The sequence below is a fragment of the Poeciliopsis prolifica genome, unplaced genomic scaffold (assembly GCF_027474105.1).
Source record: "Poeciliopsis prolifica strain line A6 unplaced genomic scaffold, Auburn_PproV2 SCAFFOLD009, whole genome shotgun sequence".
Classification (NCBI taxonomy): domain Eukaryota; kingdom Metazoa; phylum Chordata; class Actinopteri; order Cyprinodontiformes; family Poeciliidae; genus Poeciliopsis; species Poeciliopsis prolifica.
Genome location: NW_026562384.1, coordinates 8499624 through 8525341, shown reverse-complemented (window position 1 = coordinate 8525341; position 25718 = coordinate 8499624). Strand labels below are relative to the sequence as shown.

At 42.8% G+C, this 25718-nt stretch overlaps 3 protein-coding genes across 4 annotated transcripts; 1 reads left to right on the top strand and 2 right to left on the bottom strand.

The window, feature by feature from the left end:
- Positions 1–54: 54 nt before the first annotated feature.
- Positions 55–15038, top strand: fgf1a (fibroblast growth factor 1a). Its single transcript, XM_055033974.1, has 3 exons — positions 55–1371; positions 13628–13731; positions 13808–15038. Exons 1-3 carry the CDS (start codon positions 1059–1061, stop codon positions 14006–14008), a joined length of 618 nt encoding a protein of 205 aa, XP_054889949.1. The 5' UTR covers positions 55–1058; the 3' UTR covers positions 14009–15038.
- A 359-nt stretch (positions 15039–15397) lies between these two features.
- On the bottom strand, positions 15398–22207 carry LOC129362453 (NEDD4 family-interacting protein 1-like). The gene is made up of 8 exons (XM_055033973.1): positions 22015–22207; positions 20560–20653; positions 18305–18444; positions 18127–18214; positions 17393–17517; positions 17235–17301; positions 17004–17112; positions 15398–16667 (listed from the first exon to the last, which is right to left on the bottom strand). Exons 1-7 carry the CDS (start codon positions 22048–22050, stop codon positions 17006–17008), a joined length of 657 nt encoding a protein of 218 aa, XP_054889948.1. The 5' UTR covers positions 22051–22207; the 3' UTR covers positions 15398–16667; positions 17004–17005.
- Positions 22208–22507: 300 nt separating this feature from the next.
- gnpda1 (glucosamine-6-phosphate deaminase 1) lies at positions 22508–25029 on the bottom strand. Of its 2 annotated transcripts, none has more exons than XM_055033970.1 (7): positions 24983–25029; positions 24608–24736; positions 23793–23894; positions 23519–23701; positions 23247–23431; positions 22965–23139; positions 22508–22740 (listed from the first exon to the last, which is right to left on the bottom strand). In XM_055033970.1, exons 2-7 carry the CDS (start codon positions 24729–24731, stop codon positions 22685–22687), a joined length of 825 nt encoding a protein of 274 aa, XP_054889945.1. In that variant the 5' UTR covers positions 24732–24736; positions 24983–25029; the 3' UTR covers positions 22508–22684. The 2 variants fall into 2 exon arrangements, with proteins under 2 accessions (XP_054889945.1, XP_054889947.1); XM_055033972.1 differs by lacking the exon at positions 24983–25029 and adding an exon at positions 24952–24972.
- Between the last annotated feature and the right edge of the window lie 689 nt (positions 25030–25718).

Below are 25718 nucleotides of genomic sequence, written 5' to 3'. Positions count from 1 at the left end.
TTTTTTTTTTTTTTTATTTGTTTTTTTTTTTTTTTTTTTTTTTTTTTTTTTGGTGACAGCACTTCCAATAAAAAATTTTTTCTCCATTTCACACCTGGTTTATTGATTGTCGAGATGTCCTGAAACTGAACCTCAGCGCTTTTTAAAGATGCGAAGCAGAAGCAGCATAAAGGTACTCACACCTGATGAGGGAGCCGGTGAGAATCACGTCTGTTTTTAAAAAACACATTTTGAACACATAAACCAGCAATGAGTGGAGCACCCAGCATAAAGACAAATACATACATATGTCTTTATGAAGACAGCGTCCTTCAGGTGAGAAGAGCAACACAGTTCTGCCACGTAAACCACAGAATTAAATGGACTCCTTTAGTTTTCAAACCGAAATGAAGCGGTGGAACTATTTGCAAAGTGGAAGGAAAACGATTCACGAATTTCCAACAATTTTACAGACAAAAATGTGAAAAGTTTGGCATTCCTTTGTTCATCAATCTGATTCTGAATAAAATGAAAGAACAGCAAGTATATTTGTCCCACTGATCCCATTTTATGTAATTTAATCTGTCAAAATGTAGGTGTTCTGGGGAGGCCTGGGACTGTGCACCACATCCCTGCAGTGAAAAGTGGTGGCGGCGTCATGCTGTGGGGAGGTCACAGTTCAGTTGTTGCTTCAGCGGTGGAAACATACGACAGATGGACTTGATTTTTGTTATCAATTTTATTTGAGTAGCACTCGGCAAATAAGCATGATTGTGAAAACGAAGAATAAACATGACACTGCAGTGGCAAAATAAAGAGAAGTGATGGAAAAAAACAAAAAAAACTACTGTCCTTTGAAACTCAAGTTCTAGTGAAAACATCTGGATTAAACATCTGCAGCAGGTCTATTTTACATCCAGCCTGACCAGAGCAATGAGCTTCACTTCATGTCTTCCGCTGCTGCATGCATGTTGCATTTACAACTGCATTAAAATGCAACACAACATGCTTGTACAGGTGTCACACATCTGACCCGTTTCAGGGAGTTTTACTCCCAGTTGATTCATGACGGAAGGTGCATGTCGAGGCAGGAATCGGGAGCGCGCCTCGCTCGTTCTCGACGACACCAACAGCAGACCACCGCAGAACATACAGAACCACCACCACCCCCGGCCTCCCCCCACCTGCGACCCACCTGCCGAGCCCCCGCCGTCCAGAGGGCGATGGCGGACGAAGACGCGTTCGCGGCCGAGCAGCGGGCTTCTGACGGCGGCCTCGCGCTGCGCGACTACCGGCGGAAGACGCGGCTGTACTGCATGAACGGCGGGTACCACCTCCAGATCCTGGCCGACGGGACGGTGCGCGGCGAGCGGGATGAGCGGGACGATCACAGTGAGTGAGGCTGCCGCAGAAACGCTGCGCATTTTTTCATGCGGGTCAGGCCCGCAGCGTCACTTCCCTCTGGCGGCGCAGCGGACTGCAGCGCGGCCAACAAACCGGTGCAGTATATGGTGATTCAAGAAGTAAATCATCAAAAGATGATTATATATAGCCTATATATATATATATATATATATATATATATATATATATATATATATATATATATATATATATATACACTGTAAAAATAATTAGGGTGGTTAAACTTAAAAACTTGAGTAAAATTGCTGCCTTAAAAACACAATTTAGCACAACTTGAAATTATGTATTTTTCCAACTTAGGTTGGCAAGCTAGAAAAGTAGCCCAATTGCTTATAATTTGTTGCTTAAATATGATACCATAAGTTGAAATGACTAACTACAGAACATTATTCATTCTCAAAAATTGAGTACTCTTGTCAAGTGAAATTAAAATCATATTCTATTTGAACTCAAATAATTAAATTATACCACTTTTCTAACTAATGACTACTTGTTGTATGAACTTCATACTCTGAGTTTAAACACATTGCAAAGATACATTATCCATTCAGAAAACTTGTTTATTTTGTTAAAGTAACAAACAATTATATATACTTTCAACTCTCATTTTAAAGTTAAACTGACTAACTATATTCATACCAATTCCTTTTTGAGTTGATTTAACTTAAGAGTTTAAGGCAGCAATTGAACTTAAAATTGCAATTTAAGTAAACTAACATTTCCAAATATTGTTCACTTCCTCCACTAATAATGCCAAGTTCACCAGTTTTCCTAAAAATAATTACACCAAATACACTTCCATTTCAAATATTATACATTTATTTTTATCTTGCTCTATCAAATATGAGACAAGCCTTAAATCAAGTGTAAAAGAAACATTTGTCCAAGACAAGCAGAGGTGTTGACATTTATTGGAGGACCAAAATTGACAAAAACAGAAATCAATTTGACAAATAAAACAGAATTTTATTGAAATCTCAATAAATAAATGTACTTAAAAGGCTCCAATTAAGAACTTCACCAGATTAAAAACCACCATTGTGAAGAGTTAAAATTATTCTAAAAATGTAGGACACCAGCAGTGTTTCCATTTTAATGCATTTTTTTAATCATCAAATTCTTAAAATGTCAAAAGAAATGAAAGAAAATGCAAATCAGGCATGTTTCCATCAACTGGCTTTTAGCAAAATTAATAAGGATACACAAAGTAATTACATCGGAATTTGATGTTATGCATGGCTGTGGTACACAGGAAGTGATGTCTCTTAATAAGGACTAAAAATATGTTTTTGCAAACACAAATGCTACAAAAAGATTTTAAAGAAATGATAGCAAGAAAGAGAAATAGGTAAACATGTAAACAGTTTTTGTAAGAAATTTTGTTAGTCTTACATCACACATCCTGATGACAGTTGATGGATCTTCGCCAGATATGTAGCGAGGCAAACCAAGCAGAGCAGCAGCCCTTCTCCTTTCATTTGTGTCCTGCAAGAGATGAGACATGCAGTAAAATTAATATATTTTAACAAAATTAACAAATTATGCCTTGTTTTCTAGCCATCTTCAGTCCTGCTCACATCTTTTGCAAGGCAGTCCAAAATGTCTTTGAGTGGCTGCTTCTTTCCAGATTTGGTTGCTGCTTTGTAGACCTCCAGCAGTCTCAGAACCAGGCCATCAAGTCAGTCAAGAAAAGATTTCAGAAGGTCTGTGGTGACGATTCTTGTAAATTCTGCCCTAATCTGAGGAATAGAATACATAGAATATAAACTTTGTCTCAATAGGACAGTTAACTCAGTATTAAATCACTAAATGTCTTGGTGGAACGAATTCAGTTATGCGATTACGTGTCTCTCATGGAACAGAGCAGGCCATCGGGAGATGAGCTCTGTGATGTGTGGTTGATCTCCTACAATGTCTTTCCTACACTGAGAAAATGTAGCAACCATCAAATCCTCAAGCAGCTGATGATTTGGGTCTTTCTTCTGCATTTCAGCCTCCATTATCTTGCGCTTCACCTCCATGTTTTCAGGACTGTGTCCTTCAGATGGATCAGGACAGAAGTTCACCTCTCCCTTCTTTGACTTTTTGACAGTTTCCCCTTTTGAAATTCCAGATTTTCTTTTGTTTGAGACCACTTCAGGTATCGTGCTGACTTAATTTTTGCCTGTATTTCCCATTTTAAATTTCAAACTGTGAAACCATGAGTGCCATCCCTTTTCTGACCCTGGGTCTCGCAGACACCTGCACAAAAAACAAAACAAAAAAAACCCATACATTTCAGATTATGGTATTTAAAAATATAAAGTATTCATACATACAAATTCCAGTTTTGCCACTTAATTAAAATAACTTGACTAAAATGTTATCTTCATCAGCTTCATTGTCCAAAGTAGAGGTTCCAAAGTTTTCAGAATTTGACCTGCACAATAACAGTAACACAGACTGTCCCCAATTTATTGTAAATGATATACCTTGATATTGGGTCAAGTGAAGGACAACAAAATTAATTTTGCTAGTTTAATTCATTGTAAGGTGACACACTTTACTAACAACTAAATCAATAGTCATTTTTAAACAGTAATCAAATCGAAAAAAGATTTTTCAGAACCCCTCCTCCATGTTTCAGGACCTACAGTGGGGTCCTGACTATTTGGAAGCCACCAAAGCTCCTTGATATGCGATAGTCTTGGGCACGCGCCCAGCCTGAGCTAACGCTTGATAAATAATTACTGTAAAATTCAGAATACAGTTTAATCAGTAATAGCTGCTGGAGATAGTTTGCATTTTTCACCGGCAACCAGAAAGGGACACGCATGCGCACGAACACACGAAAGAAAGGATACGACTAATTACTGACAAGAAACAGACTAATTACTGGCACAGCCTTTCCCGAAGCCGCTAACTCGTCTGCAGTTAGCACGTCGATGCAGAACTTTGACCAAGAGCCACATATGCATTTCTGAGGAAGTGTACAATACAAAAATCGTGGAAGCTGCTTGTATTTTCCCTTAAAAAAGTTCTAGAAGCGAGTAGCATACTGCGTTTAGCTAGGCTCAACTGCATTAACTAACTGCCGCCCTCAATTAGCAAGCTGTTTTATGTCCTGTGTTTAAATATGTAACACAAACTTTTAGCTCTTAACATATTTGAAAAATGGATGGCATTATCAAAAAAACGACAAAATGCAGCTTACCTTACATTTTTATCTCTCCAGCTCGCTTCGCATTTGGAAAAAATGTCCCGCCGAACTTGAACGCCTTTAGGACCGAGGTCTCGGAAAAAATGGTATTCATCCGCGAGGTGTTTTCGACGTCCTCAATGTGGTCAGCTGGTGTTCCTCTTCTTCATTTAATATGCGATTCTAACTGGGATGGAAAACTTTAGAACTTCTGACTAAATTTCACCTCATATTTAGTCCCTTATCAGATAAAGAGCGAATTCCCGGCACTATTTGTATCTCGCATTAATATTGCCTGTGGTGATCAGTTTTTATAAGATCCGGTTAACATTTTAAAACTCAGATTGTCAAGTTATGTTCACACGTTTGAATTTTAGGTTTCACTGAACTGACTCACATCCTCGAGTTGAAATGAAAATAACTCATGAAATTAAGTTGACATTTCATAACTCATTATGTTAATTGGAACTAACTTATAGAAATACCTTATGTCAACTAATCGTGAGTAGGACTTTTTACAGTGTATATATATATATATATATATATATATATATATATATATATATATATATATATTATATATATATATATATATATATGCTCATTGATCACATGCTCTGACTAACAAATGAAGAATAGCCTCATTTATCTTTAAAGGCCTTCTTTGGGGTGCCAGTAATTCAATCGGGAGAGACTCAGATGAGAATGAAAGCGATTAGAAAAGTTAGTTAAGTCTTTGGCGCTCGGGCCCCGGCTAAGGACATCGAGCTGACGCGATAAGCTCGGATGAGCATTCCCGATGCTGATAGGAATGACATCCCCCCGGGACCCGGCCTGGTGGTGGAGGTCGGTGAATGAGTATGCCTGGGAGCCTGGACGATGGAGGTGGAGAAGGGGTGGAGGTGGGCTGAGCGCAGACTCGGGAGCGTCTGATGGGGAAGGAAGGGTTGAGGACACGGCAAAGCAGCTGTACGCAAGGAATCACCAAGAAAGGGATCCGCTGGGATGGTTTGCTGGGAAGCTGGGACGTGCGACTGAACGTGTTGAGCACAGCAGCGAAACGGGGGGCACTTTGGATGGACGACCTTATGAACTGAGGCGTGGTCGGTGATTGGCTGCGACATGGCTAAGTCTAGCGATGATAGGTCGTCAGTGATTAGCGGGAAGCGCCTACTGAAAGCTGCGGGTGGGGCTAAAGAGTCTTCCAGATTGAATTTACGCCTAGGCTTCATTTCAATCGGGAGAGACTCAGATGAGAATGAAAGCGATTAGAAAAGTTAGTTAAGTCTTTGGCGCTCGGGCCCCGGCTAAGGACATCGAGCTGACGCGATAAGCTCGGATGAGCATTCCCGATGCTGATAGGAATGACATCCCCCCAAAAAGGGAGGCTGAGGCCGGGGCCGAGGCCGGAAGTGGGAAAGTAGAGAAAACGGGATGAGCTAAGCTAACTCAGGATTACAGGCTGGGACCATGTGAAGCTTTTAGATGAAGGCCAGTGAGGGGACACCACGGGGCGTAGAATGGCCCGTTGATTCATCTACCGGGAACTGGTAGATGAAGGCCAGCTAGGAACGAGGAGGGCGCAGGTTGCTGCTAGATAAAAGGCGGCAGAGGGCACGGCAGCGTGAGGGAAGATAAAATGCTGGTGGAAGAAGGCCAGCTAGGGAAAGCCAGCTAATGAAAGCGATTAGAAAAGTTAATTAAGTCTTTGGCGCTCGGGCCCCGGCTAAGGACATCAGGCTGACGCGATAAGCTCGGATGAGCATTCCTGATGCTGATAGGAATGACGTCCTCCCAAAAAGGGAGGCTGAGGCCGGGGCCGAGGCCGGAAGTGGGAAAGTAGAGAAAACGGGATGAGCTAAGCTAACTCAGGATTACAGGCTGGGACCATGTGAAGCTTTTAGATGAAGGCCAGTGAGGGGACACCACGGGGCGTAGAATGGCCCGTTGATTCATCTACCGGGAACTGGTAGATGAAGGCCAGCTAGGAACGAGGAGGGCGCAGGTTGCTGCTAGATAAAAGGCGGCAGAGGGCACGGCAGCGTGAGGGAAGATAAAATGCTGGTGGAAGAAGGCCAGCTAGGGAAAGCCAGCTAATGAAAGCGATTAGAAAAGTTAATTAAGTCTTTGGCGCTCGGGCCCCGGCTAAGGACATCAGGCTGACGCGATAAGCTCGGATGAGCATTCCTGATGCTGATAGGAATGACGTCCTCCCAAAAAGGGAGGCTGAGGCCGGGGCCGAGGCCGGAAGTGGGAAAGTAGAGAAAACGGGATGAGCTAAGCTAACTCAGGATTACAGGCTGGGACCATGTGAAGCTTTTAGATGAAGGCCAGTGAGGGGACACCACGGGGCGTAGAATGGCCCGTTGATTCATCTACCGGGAACTGGTAGATGAAGGCCAGCTAGGAACGAGGAGGGCGCAGGTTGCTGCTAGATTAAAGGCGGCAGAGGGCACGGCAGCGTGAGGGAAGATAAAATGCTGGTGGAAGAAGGCCAGCTAGGGAAAGCCAGCTAATGAAAGCGATTAGAAAAGTTAATTAAGTCTTTGGCGCTCGGGCCCCGGCTAAGGACATCAGGCTGACGCGATAAGCTCGGATGAGCATTCCTGATGCTGATAGGAATGACGTCCTCCCAAAAAGGGAGGCTGAGGCCGGGGCCGAGGCCGGAAGTGGGAAAGTAGAGAAAACGGGATGAGCTAAGCTAACTCAGGATTACATGCTGGGACCATGTGAAGCTTTTAGATGAAGTCCAGTGAGGGGACACCACGGGGCGTAGAATGGCCCGTTGATTCATCTACCGGGAACTGGTAGATGAAGGCCAGCTAGGAACGAGGAGGGCGCAGGTTGCTGCTAGATAAAAGGCGGCAGAGGGCACGGCAGTGTGAGGGAAGATAAAATGCTGGTGGATGAAGGCCAGCTAGGGATGTTGCGCAGCTAGAAATGATAAAATGCTTGGAAGTAGAAGGCCAGCCGGGGACGTTACATGTGAGGGATGATAAAATGCTGGTAGATGAAGGCCAGCTGGGGATGTTGCATGCGAGGGATGATGGAGAGCTGGTAGATGAAGGCCGGCTGAGGATGTTGCGTGCGAGGGATGATGGAGAGCTGATAGATGAAGGCCAGCTGGGGATGTTGCGTGCGAGGGATGATGGGGAACTGGTAGATGAAGGCCAGCTGGGGATGTTGCGTGCGAGGGATGATGGAGAGCAGGTAGATGAAGGCCGGCTGGGGATGTTGCGTGCGAGGGATGATGGAGAGCTGGTAGATGAAGGCCAGCTGGGGATGTTGCGTGCGAGGGATGATGGGGAGCTGGTAGATGAAGGCCAGCCGGGGATGTGCGTAGCGAGAAACGATAAAGTGCCAGAACGCTGAGAGATGAAGGTCAGCTGAGAACGCAGCAGAACAAAGGATGATAGAACACTGGGAGATGAAGGACAGCGAGAACGCAGCAGAACCAGAGATAATAGATCATTGGAAAATGAAGGCAATCCGAGAACGCGGCAGGACGAGGAATGATAGGACGCTGGTAAATGAAAGCCAGCCGAGAACACAGCAGAACGAGGAATGAGAGAACGCTGGTAGATGAAGGCCAGCCGAGAATGCAGCAGGGCGAGGAATGAGAGAACGCTGGGAGATGAAGGCCAGCCCAGAACGCAGCAGAACAAGGGATGATGGAGAGCTGGTAGATGAAGGCCAGCTGGGGATGTTGCGTGCGAGGGATGATGGGGAGCTGGTAGATGAAGGCCAGCCGGGGATGTGCGTAGCGAGAAATGATAAAGTGCCAGAACGCTGAGAGATGAAGGTCAGCTGAGAATGCAGCAGTACAAGGGATGATAGAACGCTGGGAGATGAAGGACAGCAGAGAACGCAGCAGAACCAGAGATAATAAATCACTGGAAAATGAAGGCAAGCCGAGAACGCGGCAGGACGAGGAATGAGAGAACGCTGGTAGATGAAGGCCAGCCGAGAATGCAGCAGGGCGAGGAATGAGAGAACGCTGGGAGTTGAAGGCCAGCCGAGAACGCAGCAGAACGAGGGATGATGGAACGCTGGTAGATGAAGGCCGGCCGAGAATGCAGCAGGGCGAGGAATGAGAGAACGCTGGGAGATGAAGGCCAGCCGAGAACGCAGCAGAACAAGGGATGATGGAACGCTGGGAGATGAAGGACAGCTGAGAACGCGGCAGAACGAGGGATGATGAAAAGCTGGTAGAGAAGGCCGAGAACGAAGCAGAACGAGAGATAGTAGATCACTGGAAAATGAAGGCAAGCCGAGAACGCGGCCGGACGAGGAATGATAGAACACTGGTAGATGAAAGGGAGCCGAGAACGCAGCAGAACGAGGGATGATGGAAAGCTGGTAGAGAAGGCCAGCCAAGAACGTAGCAGAACGAGGAATGAGAGAACGCTGGTGGATGAAGGCCAGCCGAGAATGCAGCAGGACGAGGAATGAGAGAACGCTGGGAGATGAAGGCCAGCTGAGAACGCAGCAGGACGAGGGATGATAGAATGTTGGTAGAAGAGAGCCAGCTAAGAATTAGTATAGGTGGTAGGGGATATCATGCCCCCATAAGAGACAGCTGAGGTCAGAGCTGAAGCTGGAATTAGAGCCAGAGAAAGTGAGAAGAGATCGATGCCGGTAACTCGGGGCGTATGGGCAAAGACTTGAGTAAGAGGGAGCGGCAATAGAGCGATAAGAGCTTATGGGAAAAGCTAGCTGAAGTGATGGAGAGGCTAAAGAGGTTTTAGCTAAAGGAAAGAGGCCGGCTGAGCGATACTTAAGATGACGAGAAGAGGATACAAAAGCAACTGCCTAGAAAGAGGGAAGATGGTTGCCTGCTACTGGACATGAGGTAATAGGGCTGGGATTAGACGCACGAGGTTACGGATAGAGTAGGTGGGCGGGAGAAGAGACCGTTCTGGAATGGGCCCAACAAGAAGGGTGTGAAGAACGAAAGGGGGAAATAAAATATATATAAATGAAACATGTATAACATTGGCAGGTGAGAGCATGCATTTGCATGAGGTTGACCAACCACCACCAGTAATGCGCAGTGCTTTAAAAGGCACTGAGAGAAGTAACGACTGGTTAAACATGATCCAGAGGGCTTAGGGACGACAGATAGATTCTAACTTCGATGTGCAGGAAGGAGGGGCTTGGCACAACAGGAACCGAAAAAAAAAAAAAAAAAAAATATATATATATATACATGAAAGCTAAGGCTAGAATAGGTGAGAATGGGAACTGAAAAATAGGGAATACCATTACGATGCATGACAAGGGGCTGAGATGGAAGTAGATGGTGTAGGCTAGAGTTGGAATGGACTGAACAAAGAGAAGTACCTTAGCGGCAAGACGTTGAAACAATTAGGGCCGCAACTGTGGAGAAGATGAGTTGATCGATGCCATTTTGTGACATGGGGTGGATGAGGAGATTTGGCACAATGGTTCAGGCATGACAGTTTGATGGAGAGAGACGATGAGGGATGCTTGTAGAAATTATCTCTTGGGAAAGCAGGTTACAGGAGTGGAAAAGATGTAAATACTGAGCAAGCTACAGAATAAGCTGCGGAAACCAGGAAATGAAATATCACTTCCGTCTCTTCTGCTTGCTGCGATTAAGAGTTTGTGCACGGGGGAGCAACAGAGGTCCGGTGTGGGGGCTATAAGTTCAAAGTAATCTATGAGGCTTGACGACGGAAGGAAACGGGGCTACTACGGAGTGGGGACGCTGTGGAATTAGGTGATCCACCTGGCTCTCGCTAGGCGTGATGCTACTATTATTGGGCTGTTTAAGCGTTCATACAGGCAAAAGTCCTAAAGCATCAAAACGCAGCCAGGGTGGCACATACGAATAAAACCCGCTAGATCGGGAAGGGATGGATTAAATGGACGATTCGCGTTCTTAGCATTTCAAAACATGAGAAGATACGTCTCACCCCGGAAGCCCGAGGAGGGCGCGGCATGATGACTCCGATGGGAGCGGCTGGTGTGCGGCTGATGAGTGGCTGGGAGCAGCTGATGAGCGGCTGGGGGGCGGCTGGTGTGCGGCTGATGAGCGGCTGGTGTGCGGCTGGGGGGCGGCTGGTGTGCGGCTGATGAGCGGCTGGTGTGCGGCTGATGAGCGGCTGATGAGCGGCTGGGGGGCGGCTGGTGTGCGGCTGATGAGCGGCTGGGGGGCGGCTGGTGTGCGGCTGATGAGCGGCTGGGGGGCGGCTGGTGTGCGGCTGATGAGCGGCTGGTGTGCGGCTGGGAGCGGCTGATGAGCGGCTGGTGTGCGGCTGGGAGCGGCTGATGTGCGACTGATGAGCGCAGACTCGGGAGCGTCTGATGGGGAAGGAAGGGTTGAGGACACGGCAAAGCAGCTGTACGCAAGGAATCACCAAGAAAGGGATCCGCTGGGATGGTTTGCTGGGAAGCTGGGACGTGCGACTGAACGTGTTGAGCGCAGCGAAACGGGGGGCACTTTGGATGGACGTCCTTATGAACTGAGGCGTGGTCGGTGATTGGCTGCGACATGGCTAAGTCTAGCGATGATAGGTCGTCAGTGATTAGCGGGAAGCGCCTACTGAAAGCTGCGGGTGGGGCTAAAGAGTCTTCCAGATTGAATTTACGCCTAGGCTTCATTTGTGCTGAGGGAGTTTTAGTTGAAGACAGTTTTTTTTTTTGTTTTTTTTTTTTTAATGTCACTGAATAAATGCGCTGAAATTACAGCTACTGCAAAGAGACATTTGAAAGTATAATGTTTCTCTCTCACTTATTGAGGAGGAGACCTGATCTGGCTCTTCACAAGTGAAACAGTGATGGAGAGAAATGTTTCAAATGACAGGAGCAATGCTGCCTGGTAACACAGATCAGAGCTCTTGAACTTTTTTCACACTTTGTTGCATTTCAACCACAGGTGTTACTGTACCTTTTACTTTATGCGGTAGACTGACAGAAAGTACTTCATCGCGGAGAACTGGAAGGAAAGTGATGTGTGGTTTTGACAAAAACACGTCCAGGCATTTATTCAAGAAGACCAGAGATTGTAAATTACGCTGAGTTTTTGTCGTGCTGTTAAATTTATAGATGGTATTGTGAGTCAGGGCTCTTTGAATCACTGTAATTAATTTCAGAGAGCTGGTTGATTAGTTTGTCTGATGAGCTCAATTAAAGGAAATCTACTTCAGAAGGATGTTCCACATTATTTAACAGGCCACAGGTTTCAAGCAAAATGGGAAAAAGAAAACATCTCTCTGCTGACGAACATCATCAGATAGTGTGGAGCCGTATGACAAGATATGAAAACATTAGATATTTAATGAAAACTGAAGCGTTATCGTACTGTGAAGAGATTTGCGGCTGATTCAGAGCAAAGATGGGTTTGTACAGATAAAGGCATAACGAGGAAGGTTTCTGTTAGACAAATTCATCAGATTACGAAAGAAGCTGTTAAAATGTTCTTACAAAGCAGCAAACAGTTACTTGAAGCTGCTGGTGCCTCTAGAACCTCAAGGTGGAGGATCCTCCAGATGCCTGCGGTGCATGAACCGACTATTGGACCCCAAACCAGTTCACAAGCAGAAACCGTGGCAGTGGTCCCAGCTGTACATGAAGATTAAAGTTCAAACAGACTTGTCCGCTGATGACTGCTGTGCAACCCTGGATGGTCCAGATGGACACAGTAGTGGATTGGTGGTGGATGGCCATCACATCCCAACATGGCTGTGGTGAAGTCATTCTTTGAAATCATGGGGAGAGAATCATTGGTCGGCCCCTTCAGAGTCCATGAAGGTGTGAAAATGACCTCAGCAAAGTATATGAACTTTCTTTCATGGTTCAAAAATAAGAGCCGTACCTTCAGTAGCAAAATCATCTTCATGCATGACGATGCATCATCTCATGCTGCAAGGAATATCACTGTGTCATTGGCTGCTGTGGGGATAAAAGGGGAGAAACTCATGGTGGAGTCACTATCCTCCTCTGACCTCTGACCCTATTGAGAACCTTTGGAGTATCAGAAGATCTGAGGGTGGGCTGCAGTTCATATCAAACAGCAGCTCTGGGAAGGTTTTCTGACGTCCTGCAAAGAAATTCAAGCTGAAACTTTCCACAAACTCACAAGTTTAATGGTTGCAAGAATTGTGCAGGTGATGTCAAAGAAGGGGTCTTATGTTAACATGTAACTCTGTCTGTTGAGATGTTTCTGATTGAAATAGATTTTGATTTTACTGCATGTGACCACTTATTGCTGCACATCCACAGAATGACCGTTTGCAGTTCTTTATAATCCATAAAATGTTTAGAAAATCTGCTGTGCACAATAATTTGGAACAGAGCATTTTGAGTTTTTTATTTTTGAAAAAAAAAATATATACTGTTCTCATGGGGAGCTTTGTACAGGAAAATTTGATTTACAGTGTAATAATTTATGACTTGAAAATTATACTGACCATTATTTTCATTGACCATTTAAGAAAATCTGAGGAAATATCACTTGCATAATAATTTTTGATACCAAAAATGCTTTAATTATTTTTTTATTTTCTAGATTAAATAGCAAACAGAACCTTTTCGCTTTCTCAACATGGCGTACTGTGTGCAGGGCTTTGAGGGGAGAACTCTTGTTCATTTGTTTTTGGTGTTCTGGAGGCTCTAACGCAACGTGGAGAAAGTGAAGCGCTCGCTGTGAATTGCTCCCAGCTGCGCTGACGATGTTTGCATGGATCAGATCCTCAGGAAATGTTTCCCTGCTGTCAAACCAACACAGCAAACAGGAATCAACACGCGTTTCCTTTTCTCTCAGAGTATATTGACGTTTATTTATTTATTTATTTTTTTATTTCAACAAAAGCACATTTAGACGAGCTGAAAATGAAAACGCTCTCCTAAGTGTTTACATAAATACGATTAACTGCTCATATCCGTTTTCTGAAGCTCTATGGTGTGGGTCAAAGGTTAAATCTGTGGGATAAATTATTTATGAACTGCAGCTTTCTGAATGGAACCAGCTGCAGTAGAGGGTTTGTATCTAGTTTGATTTCTCCCTTGTCTTCCTGTCAGTTGTGCTAAAGCTCATAGCCGTGGACAGAGGCGTCGTCGTCATCCGGGGAGTGGCGGCAGAGCGATATCTGGCCATGAGCGGCGAAGGCCGTCTGTACGGCTCAGTGAGTATCCGCAGCGACTTGTTGACGTTCTGCTCAGCTTCACGCGTCATTCCTTCGGCCTTTTGTCTCCCGTCAGTCCACAGTGACCGATGAGTGCCACTTCCTGGAGATCCTGGAGGAGAACTACTACAACACGTACAGGTCTCAGAAATACCAGGACGCCAGCTGGTACGTCGGCCTGAAGAAGAACGGCAGAACCAAACTCGGCCCGAGAACCCACATCGGACAGAAGGCCATCTTCTTCATCCCCAGGCAGCTGGAGGATTCCTGGGATTAGAGGGATGTGAGGAATGTCGAGCTCTGATGCATGAGAAGTTTACCTCTAGTTTTATCTTCTGTATAAATGAAGCTGCATCCTTCCTATCAACTAACCCGTCCGAGCGACCTTCACTTAGCAGCTATTTAACTCAGCTCATCGAAACACAATCCTGATTTCACCACAATTTGAATATTGGATAAGGCCAATTATAAGTGGACTTTAAGAAGTGTTTTATTTTGTCTGAGCATAGAAGAGGAAGCATACTAGTCTAATATGCTCAGAGGGAAGGAAGACTGCTGACTTGGCAATTATCCAGCAGAAAGTCTTAGACCCCCTCCACAAGGGCATAAACTACAAAACATACTTACAAATTAAGCAGGCTGTTCGTTTTGGAGGAAAGTTAAGTGGAAGGAAAAAGTGTGGGAGAAAAAAAAAAAGAAGAAAATTAGGAATAACCAAAGCCTTTCAAGAGTGCAGAGATACAGAAGATGTGAGTCAGTGCCTCAAGAGCCATCAGAACCGAGACATAAAAGACAACCACATCGGTCCTTAGCACCGCAGCACATAAAAGATCTGCTGTTGTTGCACCAACCTTCCAGCCCACTCAGGTCTTCTGGTTCTGGATCCCCAGAAAACATGAATCTCTAAACACGGAGCTTCTATGCACCAGAAATCTAGAACAAACTTCCTGAAAATTGTAAAACAGCCGAGTTCCTTTAAATCTAGACTAGAAACCGACCTGTTCAGAGTTGCTTTTGCACCATAATTAGTGAAACACTAACCAACATAATCAAACAACACTTGGGAAAAAAAATTACTGTTTCAAATGTTGATTTTTGTGTTTTTATGATGTAAAGCACGTTGAACTGCCTTATTGCTGAAATGTGCTGTAGAAGTAAAATTTGATTAATTCTGTTGAGCAACTTCTGAAGCAGAAAATGCTCTTTATGATATTTTGATTTACAACACATGCAAGCTGATAGTCAGAGCCTATAGAAACTAATACTTGAATTTTATCCATGTGCAATAAATGTATGAAACATATAAATGTCCCTTGTTGTATTTAATGAAATGAATCAGCTGGTTCTATTCTGGTTCTGAAAGATGTGCCTGTATGTGGAAAGGAAGAACCAGAGAAACTTCATCACTAACCAGGTTCCAAGCACTCTGCTGACTTTCCTGTGAATTTATGAGTAAGAACCAGAACTCTGACGTTTACAGGTATATAAAACTATTCTTGTAAATTCAAAGTGTTGTAGGTTCGGTGATTTAGTGACATTTAAGTTTCTGCTGATAAAAAAAACTCCATAGAGCTTCATGTCTTTCTTGACTTGAAGCTTTATACTTTAAGAGTTGTATCAATAGGTGGGCGAAAATTAGAAAAATAAAAACAGACGACACAAAAGACCCATTGAAAGTGACATTTATTTAACGCTACATGATTTCTGTACAGTTACATTAACAACAGAACCCCAAAGTTTAGCTCTACGCCACATAGAAACAAGCATAACTGGTGTGTAATCAAAGCTATGGCAGAAGTATGAAGTTAATGATTTAAATTGTTCAGTGTGAACTGGGAATAACATCATCTGGGTTTCACCGCTAACACTTCTAGAAGTGCAGCTGAAAAGCAACGTTCTTGCTTTAATTGATACCAACTTCTAACACTGTGCAAAGAAAGTTAAGAGGGAAAAAAAAACCCACATCTGTCAATTAAATCTTAAGGCAAAAATCCCACCTGGAGGAGGAATTTCAGCTATTTTTGTGCTCATTATTGTGATGCAGCTGTTCAAACTGGATCATTAACAGCTGAAATCCACACAGCTTTTTTTTTTTTTCTTTAAATCTCTGAGCTTTTCCTGCAGCAGATTCTCCCTGACTCACAGTGGAGTCATCGGCAGGTCAGACTGCAGCGTTCAAATGAGACCTTCTCAGACAAACACCAAAATTCAGCAGCGTCACTGCAGCAGCTCAGAGATTCAGACGCTTGTCTGGGTGAAATGAAAACAAGACGCTGGGTTTCTTTCAAGAGCATCTCGGTACGTTGAATTCTTCTTCCAGGTTTGGATTGTTTCGCCTGATTTAACCCGCGGTAATTATTAAAAGAAACCTCTGACAAGCAGAGGTCAACCTGGTATGTTCGAATAGCAAATTACAAGCAGGCTCTCTTGTTTGTCCCGTCTGGACATGTGCAGACATCGCTGCCCCCTAGTGGTTGAAGAAGGAACAGCACAGCTTAAGGCCAATAGCTGATTGAAGTACAAACGTCTAATTGGATATTAGATCGATGAAGCAAATGTTACAAAGTGTTGCTGCATGCTGTGGTCAATCTACAGTGTTGCGCGAATTAGAAAACCCGTTGGCCAACATGAGCCTGGCTCTAATTAATAACCTGGCAGCAGATGCATGCTCTTATGCTACCATCAAATCCGATAAGGCAATACTCTTACATTACAACAGATGTAAATAGCACTTAACATTAGCCACTAATGAACAGCTAAAGGAACTATTACTGCTTACCATGTTCCATTAATGAAATGTCTAAACAAAAGAAAAACACATGTTTTATATATTTCCTGAATATGTTACCATCTTGAGGTCGTCTTCGTCTAGAATTCGTCTGGCTGATTTCCGGTGAAGTCTCTTCATGCGACTCTCGAACATTGTTCCGCTTCATCTGCTTGACATGAAGAGAAGAAGGCCGGACAAAGATCAGAGATCTGTTTCTTACAGATGTGTACTGGAGAAAAACTGGACTTTGGACGATGGAGAGCTAATCCATAGACCTGAAAGAGTATAAGAGTGGAAAAACTGCAAACAGACGGACTTATAACAATCATGGCACCAAAGACTTTATAGAGAAGAAAATGACAGAAACTTTCAGTGTTTAAAGTGATGCTCCTGCCATAAAAAAGTATTTATTCTCAGTTTTTTTTTAACACATTTACCAGGTGTGCCTGTAACTTTAGCAACCAGAGTAAACCATCATCTCAGCGAGGCTAAATCCACTCACCTCTAATAGATGAAAAGCACTCTTGTTCTGGGCAGGTTGGCGTAAGCGGGATCTACCAGTTTGCGCACTCTGGAGTAGTTAACGAAGCCTCTGATGAACAGCATGAAACCTGAAATCCACAAATGATGACGTAACAGACGATCTCAAAAATATCATCATAAATGAGACAAATAAAGTTTGTTTTAACTAGAAAGAAAACACTTTTATGAATGCAAAAGCCCTCTCACTCACCCAGAGCCAGAAACACCCACCACAACCAGTACTGTCCGTCAAAGTATCCGGGGAAATAAGTGGAAAACTAGGACCAGAAAGAGATGCGGTGTAAGGAGCTGCACAAGTGACGATGAGACTCCTTCCTGCTGAGCGTAGAGACGGAAACGCGCTCTCACCCTGACGATGAGAACCCATTTGATGAGGGACAGGCCGAAGCCGGAAATGGCTCCGTATCGACCGGCCGCTGACGTGGTCAAACAGAACGACAGAAAGAAGCCGATCCAGTTGAAGAGGAATGCCACTGGGGACAGAAAAATGTTCCAAATGACGTCAAGCAGGAGAAATGTTTGTCCATGTGTTTGAAAACAGACAGGAATGAACGAGGAATGTCATACGGTGTTGTGGTGAAAACGAAAAAAGGGCTTTTAAAATATAACTGACGAAATCTGGAATGATGCACACTTGCTAAAGAAAACAAAACTAATTAACGTTGAGTGATTATAAGGTTCCTACTTTATGTTTGGAGGTTTAGCATGTTAAACTTAACACTGCAATCATACAATGTTCCAGATGTACATACAGCGAAAACATATTTGTTCTCTTGCAGATTTTTCCTCATCAAATCAATTTTAACACATAACATAAATAAATACAACATGCTGACTTCAAATAAAGACTTTGTTCATTAAGTAGAACAAAGTCACCCAAAAAACAGTAAAAATCAGACTCAGAAACATCACAAAGCTCAAAGCACTTAAAGACTTAAAACTGTTCCTATCCAGATCTCTGATCATCGGTCCATTTCTGTCAAAAACATCCCATATGTATTCCGTCAGAACCGACCTGCTCTAGATGTAAAATGTCTCCTCTCTCTACACCGGTTTGCCAGCAAACACTGAAAATGTCTTACTGAAGAAAGTGAGCATGAAGATGCCGTCGTTTCCTATCCGCAGCTGGTCGGCGTCTTCGAAGTCGTCTCTGGCCACGAAGTCGTCTTCCTGCAACGACAGCAGGACACGCGTTCCAATGACTCCTGCTTACCTCTGCTGCCTCCTAACACGGCAGAGAGGAGAGGAGAGGAGACGTACCGAGACCCTTCCAGTGACCAGGGGGACGGCGGCCTCGGCTTTGCTTCGCTCGGCCTCGTCGTAGGAGGGCAAAGTGGTGGCAACGTTGTACGACGGAGGGTTGGGAAATCTCCCTCCTTCTTCCTTGTACTCAAAGAACGCTGCGGACGAAACGAGTGAAGAGGGTTTTTGATCAGCCTGATGCTTACAGGAAGAGAAAAAACATTAAATTTGCTATGTAATTTTTTTTTTTTTTGTTGCTTTCTGCAATTTCTGCCTGTTATGATGAATTTTTACCCCAAAATAAATAAAAACACCTTTAAAGGAAAAAAAAGGGTTAGGGTTGAAATTTATTTCCCCTTTTGTCAACATTAATATGTTAATATTTTAATGTCTCTTTTGCAGCAGGAACAATTCCTGTAAGAAGGAAATTATTTTTGAGGGCTGGATCAGTTCACATGGATTCAGCAATGATAAGATATATTCAATTGAATTAATATCATGTTTCATTAGCCTCATTAAATATTAATCAGTTTTATCTTTGGGGACAAATAATACATCAGCTGAAATAATTCCTTGCTAATCAGGGATATAGTTATCATTTTTTTAATCAATCAAATAATTAAAATAAATAACTGAGGGACTCGACATCGCTATGCAGCGACAGATGAAAAGCAACCTGTTGGCTAATTCTGGTAGACCTTTTTGTACATTGTCCTAGTTCAGAAACACATAATAAGCATAGTAATAAATACAATTCCTAGAGAAATGTCACTGACTAAATAAACATTTAAAATATGGTTTAAGCTGTTTTCTGCTGCCTCAGAAATGAAATTCTCATGGCATATTTTAGAGGTATGTCTAACTTTACTTTTTTTTTTTTTTTTTTTGCCTAGCACTTAATTTTGATCTGAGAGAAAAGTGCAGAAAAATAAAAGGCCAGTAACCACTGGGGGTGTCAGCTTCTCGCAGACCCGGCCTGATACCAGACCAGGTCCGGTGAGCGTCTAGTTTCTGTCTGATGGCTGCTGGCTGTCTTGGAAACGACTCGCTTCTCCTCTTGGATTATGATCCATTCTTGGCTGTTAGTTGATCTTCCCAGTCTGTCTTCCAATGGAGACCAGCTGTGCACTCTTGCTAAATATCTTATTTTTAAGTACTTCAGGTGGTTTATAGAAGCACAAATTAGAAATGACTAATCCTTCAGTGTTAAACTGCTATATGTACTGTCAGAGGCTGGTACTTTTTAATAATAAGTACCAGGCAAATAAATCTTGAATCTCTTGCAGACCATAAGCATGAGGAGAACTTTGTATATCAGCGCTAACATGCTGAAGGTTTAGGAACATCATATTTTGGATAGGAAGTTAATTTGACAAGATTTAAGGTCACGGTAAAGATATTTTCAAACTAGCGGTGAAATGTGTGTGAAAGCTCAGACCTGAGGTGCCATGCACTACATACACTAACAGTCTGAATGGCAATATAAAATGATTTAAATCTAAATCTGCTTTTGGGGACAAACGAAAGCCAAGAACTACTGATTACCCCTGTGGTTAAGGATTGGCTGCTGACACGCGCAGAAATCTTCTCTCACTTCTCTCTGAAAGCGAAAGCAGCAGCTGAGAATTCCTAACCCTGACGCGGTGGAATGAGTTACGGCAGGAAGAACGGCATTAGAGGCAGACACGTCCATTAATGCTCATGCTCTCCCCATAAAAGCCAAGACTTTTATCTGGGTCGTCTGGCTCTCATCCAGGAGTGCTCCTTTCAAATACCGAGTAACAGTTCAGATCAATGAACTCATCCAAGAAGAGCTGCAGGCTGCGCCCACTTACGCAACACACTGGTTGACCTATAACCTCTATAGATGCAAGATTAGAAACATGACACTGGCTCCACTCAGCCTACCCATCCTTAGATAATACATAATCTAGGGTCAAGAAGAACGTTCACAGTTATTTTCCATTCATATGCACTTATTATAGCAGTATTATTTACTAACTTTATGGAATACATTTTACTTAAACTATTGATTTCTGGTCACAGAACGGCTTCAGTAAAATATTCTTGACTTCCAGATGTAGTTGGGTTTTATGCCCTTTGTGAGAATAATTGCACGTTAGAAAAAGATTCATTTGCTGTTTAATGCTGTTTGCTATTAAAGACACTTTCACTTTTAGATGGCGAGTTGTCATACAGTGGTGTCAACAGCACTGAGTCAATAAAAAAGGGTGTTGCCTGACAGGTGGAGGTGAAGCAGAGACTTTCTTAACCTGCATTAGCTGCAGCGATGCTGCTGTAGGGAGGTGGTGCATCCTGTCCAGAGCTCTCCTGGGAGGCCTGGACGGGCTCCTCCTCATTTACCAGCTGTTGAAATAAAAGCACACAACAATATAGCTTTTCATGCTGAATGAAAAACAATTATATAGAAATTCTGAGAGAACACATCTTCACTATTGGTGCCTGTAATGTGATATTTAATGTAAATAGGATTATTTATTATACTGAACACTGTAGCTATCCAGAGAAGATATGTTCACTTTAAGCAGCAAAGGACAAATGTTTGTTTATTAGTCAGGATCACTTTCTGGTTCCTTCATCTTGAGGAAAAATTGCAAAACAAAAAGCAATTTAAACTTGAAACACTTTCTCTTAAAAGGATACCTTTACCAAAAACAAATGCACACTCATCACTATTCTTATTTAATATACCAAATAGTGTGGAGCTATATGGACTGAAAATTTGATAGCAATAACGTGTGGTGTTTATTGTAATTGTTAAAACTGCATTAGCAAGAATTTTCAGCAACGGGCTGGTTGTGAATGCAAATAAAATACATTAAAAAATATATCTCAACACTGCTGTTAAGTTGAGGTGGTGGCAGATATCTTCAAGTCGAGTTTGATGTCATAATTCATCTGATTAATGCATGACTCATGTTTTTTTTTCCTCTCAATGTTTACCCAACCAGAAAAGTCTATTCCATCACAACTATTTACTTAAGCACTTAATACATAACATTAGTTCGGTGCTATTGAATGACATACGTTATCGATGAGGATCCTAAAGTAAAGGTATTAATATTAACTTACAGAATTGTGAGGGCTCTCTCAGACAAAATTACTGGGTGTTATTGTTTACATTCTGATATTTTGCATAATATGCAAGTGCTCTCTGCTGGCCACAAGGCATAGATCGTTTATGCCTCAGGCCGGCCGATTTTTACAGCAAACACGCAGTACGCAACTCCACAGGATGCAACGTATTCTTTGCATTACAGTTTCTCTAAAACAGGATTCGCATTGACATGTATTTAGATCTAAAACGGCTAACTCCTTCTAGACTTACAACCTCTACATTTTAGTGATAACTTTTTATATTCTGATTAGCTTTACTGTCGCATTTCTACACCACTGCCATGAGGTTTTCCTGAAGTCAACGTTACAATCAGGTCTGCACTAGTTTTCAGGCCAGCTAACGTTCTAACGGATTAGCTTAAAACAAACACGCTACCTTTACTTGGCCGTAACAGTCACATTACGGCCATTTTACCCAGTCAGACCCGAGTCTAAGTGGGTGTAGTTTTGTTTAAAACGCATATAAATTATTTTTCCGTCACATGGGGCCTCCGCCCGTAAACAAACGCTCGGTCGCTTGAGCTCCTTGTTTCGCTTACTGACAGCTAGCTGTTAGCAGGGTTTCAGCGAGCCAACAACCTGTTACCTACCTCCTGATATCTGACGTTGCTGTTTGGTTCTGCCATCCTGGAAGAGGAGCTAAATGTTTTCAACGTCCCCCTCCGGTTTCAGAGTGTGAAAAAAATGAGCTTGAATGAAACGAATCTTGCTGACAAAGAAGGAGAAGTATGATATTTCCTTCTACTAGTCGGCCATCTCCTTCCTTCTTCCTCTGAGCCGAAATCAGGTTTGAAGATGCGTTCAAGGGCTGTCGGGAATTGTAGTTCTCCACATCTCCCTAAAATTCTATTCTTAATTATTATAGAATAAAGCTAAATGGCATTAAAGAGATACACAGATGTTTGTAAACAAAAAAGTACGATATAATGTTCTTGTAAATAAAAAACCTAACTCAACAGCGAACTTGCATTTTGAGCAAATTAAGCAACTTCCACACAAATATGGACGAGGAGCACCGAAAGGCATCATTCAGTCATGTGATCTAAGTGGAGCTGGGAAAAACCAACCAAGCCACACGAGGCATATAAATCACGCATTTTATTACAAAGAACTAAAATGACACGAGGCCGACAACCATTTGAAACCGGACAGTCTGCACTGCGCCATTAAAAGTTCACCATCATCTCAAGCTGGAGTTCAAATTGTAAGGAATGATTGGAGTGTATTTTTGTGATATTTTGTCCCATTTTAGAGGCATCTTCACTTCTGTTGGGATGGAAGTGCTTCCACCAGCCTGTTGTGCACATGCATCATCCCTGAAAAAAAAAACAAGCAAAATTCAGCAGATTTTGTGATAAAATCTTTGAAAACCTTTAGTAACATTACAACTAAAATCTGTATTTTCTGGAATTTTACATGATAGACCAACACACTATCTAAAGTTCATCCAGTGAGTCTCTTTTTTTTTCAATGCAACCAATTTCATAATACAAACTGTTAATGCATGACAAGCGAAATATGCAACATGGTTTTGGCGTACCTTTGAAGTACTTGACGGTCTTAACCCGCAGCTCCAAGGTGGCATCTTCGTCACATACGAAAACAGTCTGCGGATGCTGCTGGAAGGCCGACACTGTCCACATGTGATTGACGCCTTCTTCTATTGCTTTGTACAAAGCAAAGGCTTTGTGTGCTCCAGTGATAAGGATCATGACCTGACCAGAAAGAAAATGTGACGCAGAAGCCACAGAATTCAGCCGCTGATCACCAGGAAGACCCCAAACACCACGACGAATATATGTTGTTGAAATTAGCTCTTAACCTCTTTTGCATCCATGACGGTGCCCACTCCCACCGTCAAGGCCATGGTGGGAACTTTAGAGAGATCTCCATCAAAGAAGCGAGCGTTGGCCATGATTGTGTCCTTTGCTAGCGTTTTCACTCTGGTCCTGGAAACCAAACTTGACCCAGGCTCATTAAAGGCAATGTGGCCATCAGGTCCAATCCCTGAAACAAAATGTCAGGATTTATCTTAGCTTCATCTGTCTTCAACTGCAACACCATTAAACAAGGGATTAACCAACCAAGGCTGACCTCCAACAAACAACTCGATCCCTCCGGCCTCTTTTATCTTTTTCTCAAAGGAGTCGCACTCCGCTTGAAGGTCAGCTGCATTTCCATCAAGAATGTGGGCGTTTTCCGCTCTTATGTTGATGTGCTTGAAGAAGTTGTTCCACATGAAGGAGTGATAGCTCTCAGGGTGATTTCTGGGAAGACCTGCAATGTGGGTTCGTGCAAACGTCCTCAACAAAAAAAAAATCACACAAAGAAGTCCTGGAAGCTGAGGCAAACGGAGATCAGCACTTACCAACATATTCGTCCATGTTGAAGGTTTTCACAAACTCGAAGGAGATTTCTCCATTTTTGTAGTATTCGATCAGCTTCTTGTAACATCCTAAAGGAGTGCTTCCTGAGGAGAGGCGAGGAAAGGAGAGAATTTATTAAATTGATAATGAAAAGCAAAAAAAGGAAGTCCATAACTGTCCCTCTCTTGGACCATGGGAGGAGGTTTAATAATTTCTTCCTTTCTCCTTCTACCACCAAAATTTCCCAATAAAACCCAACAAGTTTGTGGTTAATAAAAATTTAGAAAAATTAGCGCAGTATGAATATACTAGTGAGGCTGAACAGCAGAGCGCATCTGGTTTAGATTTAATGGTTTCAAAACAGTGAACAAGGAAAATCACATCTCCTTTTAATATAATAGCCACAACATTAATCTCTGAGTGTTACTGTATGACCCTATCCAATACAAAACATGTGCTTTGATATATTTTTTTAATTATTGCTTTAACCTACATATTTTCAGTGCTGCCGAACTGTCTTTGTTTCACCCCGTCTTACTGAAACCATCTTATAAGTGGATGTTAAATGGATATTTTGCCCAATGGAAAATACAAATTACAGCGAATTTCTTTTCTTCTTGTTTTTGTTTTTGCCATCTAAGCATTTTGATAAAGAAAAACTAAATCCCTTCATCTGACTGAGTCAGCGGATGTGTGTTGGTTAAAAAAAAGAAGGCAACTACAGCACCCTGGCTGATTCAGTGCTTCATATCAGGATTTTTTTTTAATAAGGACACAAAAAAAGGCCAGAACATGGACGCTTTCTGTTCCCTCTCACCTGTGGGGAGTCCTAATGTGAAGAACTTGTCGGGTCCGGGTTGGAAGTGCAAAATCTTGTTTCTGATGTACTTTGCAGCCCACTCGCTTGCCTGGTCGTAGTCATTCAGGATGATCAGCTTCATCGTTCCTGCAGGAGAAAACAACGACAATATCGAAAACAGCTCTGCAAACACTCCTAAATCTTTAGACTTTAGACTCATCAGGATTTCCCCCTCATTCGGCAGCACTGCTTCATTTATCACCGTGTGTCTCTTTAAGAGTGTGTGTGTGCGTGTGTGTGTGTGCGACGCGACGACCCTATCGCACTCCTTTGCTCAGATCTGTGATAACTTTCAGACATACATTAGTTATTAGTTAAAATAGTCCACATTACCAGCGTCTTCAGCTGTCAGTCGGAACAGCAGCAGCGGGTCACATGACCTCGTCGGCGCTGCCCGCCCCCAAACCAGCAGCCTCTTAAAGCTGAAGCGTCGTGATTTGAACAAGTGTCACTTCTTCTTTTTTTCTTCTTTTTTTGTGTGGCACTTTTATAAAATGATTTGAATGATTGTGTAAAACGGACCAAAAGCCAGCCTCTCTCTCCAAACAGCGCTTTATCTATGAGCCCCGGGATCCAGTGAGGAAGCTTTGCGTCACAGACTTTCTTCTTGTTAAAAGAAGCTGAGCCTCAAGTCAGACTGGATGGAGAGCATCTGTGACAATCAGTTTTCAAGTCTGTGCTTTGATTCAAATCCTTCCGTTTTATCTCTGCATGGATGATTGTGGTCATCGTCCTACTGGAGAGTGAAGCTCCAGCCCAGTGTCAGATCCTTTACAGCCTCCTAACAAAAAGGGAAAGAAGGTTTTCTCCTTCTTTTCCAACTCTGACCAGTTTTTTGTTGTTTTTTCTAAGTCTTTCCACTGCATGATTCTCACCATGCTTCACTGTGGCGAGGATTATTCAATGGTGATGTTTCTTTAGTCTGATTTTAGTGTTATATGAATAATTTTCCTTTTTGTCCTTTGAAATAAAAAAAAAATTACACAAAATGTATGTCTGTTTGATTGCATAACTTTTAAATATTAAATGACTATCAAAAACTTTATTTTTGAGTAATTTCTTCAATGGC

Coding starts and splice junctions, on each gene's coding strand:
- fgf1a (XM_055033974.1), top strand. CDS start 1,059: ATGTCGAGGCAGGAATCGGGAGCGCGCCTCGCTCGTTCTCGACGACAC. Junction 1,372..13,627: donor GGATGAGCGGGACGATCACA/GTGAGTGAGGCT, acceptor TCTTCCTGTCAG/TTGTGCTAAAGCTCATAGCC. Junction 13,732..13,807: donor AAGGCCGTCTGTACGGCTCA/GTGAGTATCCGC, acceptor GTCTCCCGTCAG/TCCACAGTGACCGATGAGTG.
- LOC129362453 (XM_055033973.1), bottom strand. CDS start 22,050: ATGGCAGAACCAAACAGCAACGTCAGATATCAGGAG. Junction 17,518..18,126: donor CTTCATGCTCACTTTCTTCA/GTAAGACATTTT, acceptor TTCTGTCCCCAG/TGGCATTCCTCTTCAACTGG. Junction 17,302..17,392: donor AATGGGTTCTCATCGTCAGG/GTGAGAGCGCGT, acceptor TTCTGGTCCTAG/TTTTCCACTTATTTCCCCGG.
- gnpda1 (XM_055033970.1), bottom strand. CDS start 24,731: ATGAAGCTGATCATCCTGAATGACTACGACCAGGCAAGCGAGTGGGCT. Junction 23,702..23,792: donor CAACATGGACGAATATGTTG/GTAAGTGCTGAT, acceptor CCCACATTGCAG/GTCTTCCCAGAAATCACCCT. Junction 23,140..23,246: donor CCGTCATGGATGCAAAAGAG/GTTAAGAGCTAA, acceptor CTTTCTGGTCAG/GTCATGATCCTTATCACTGG.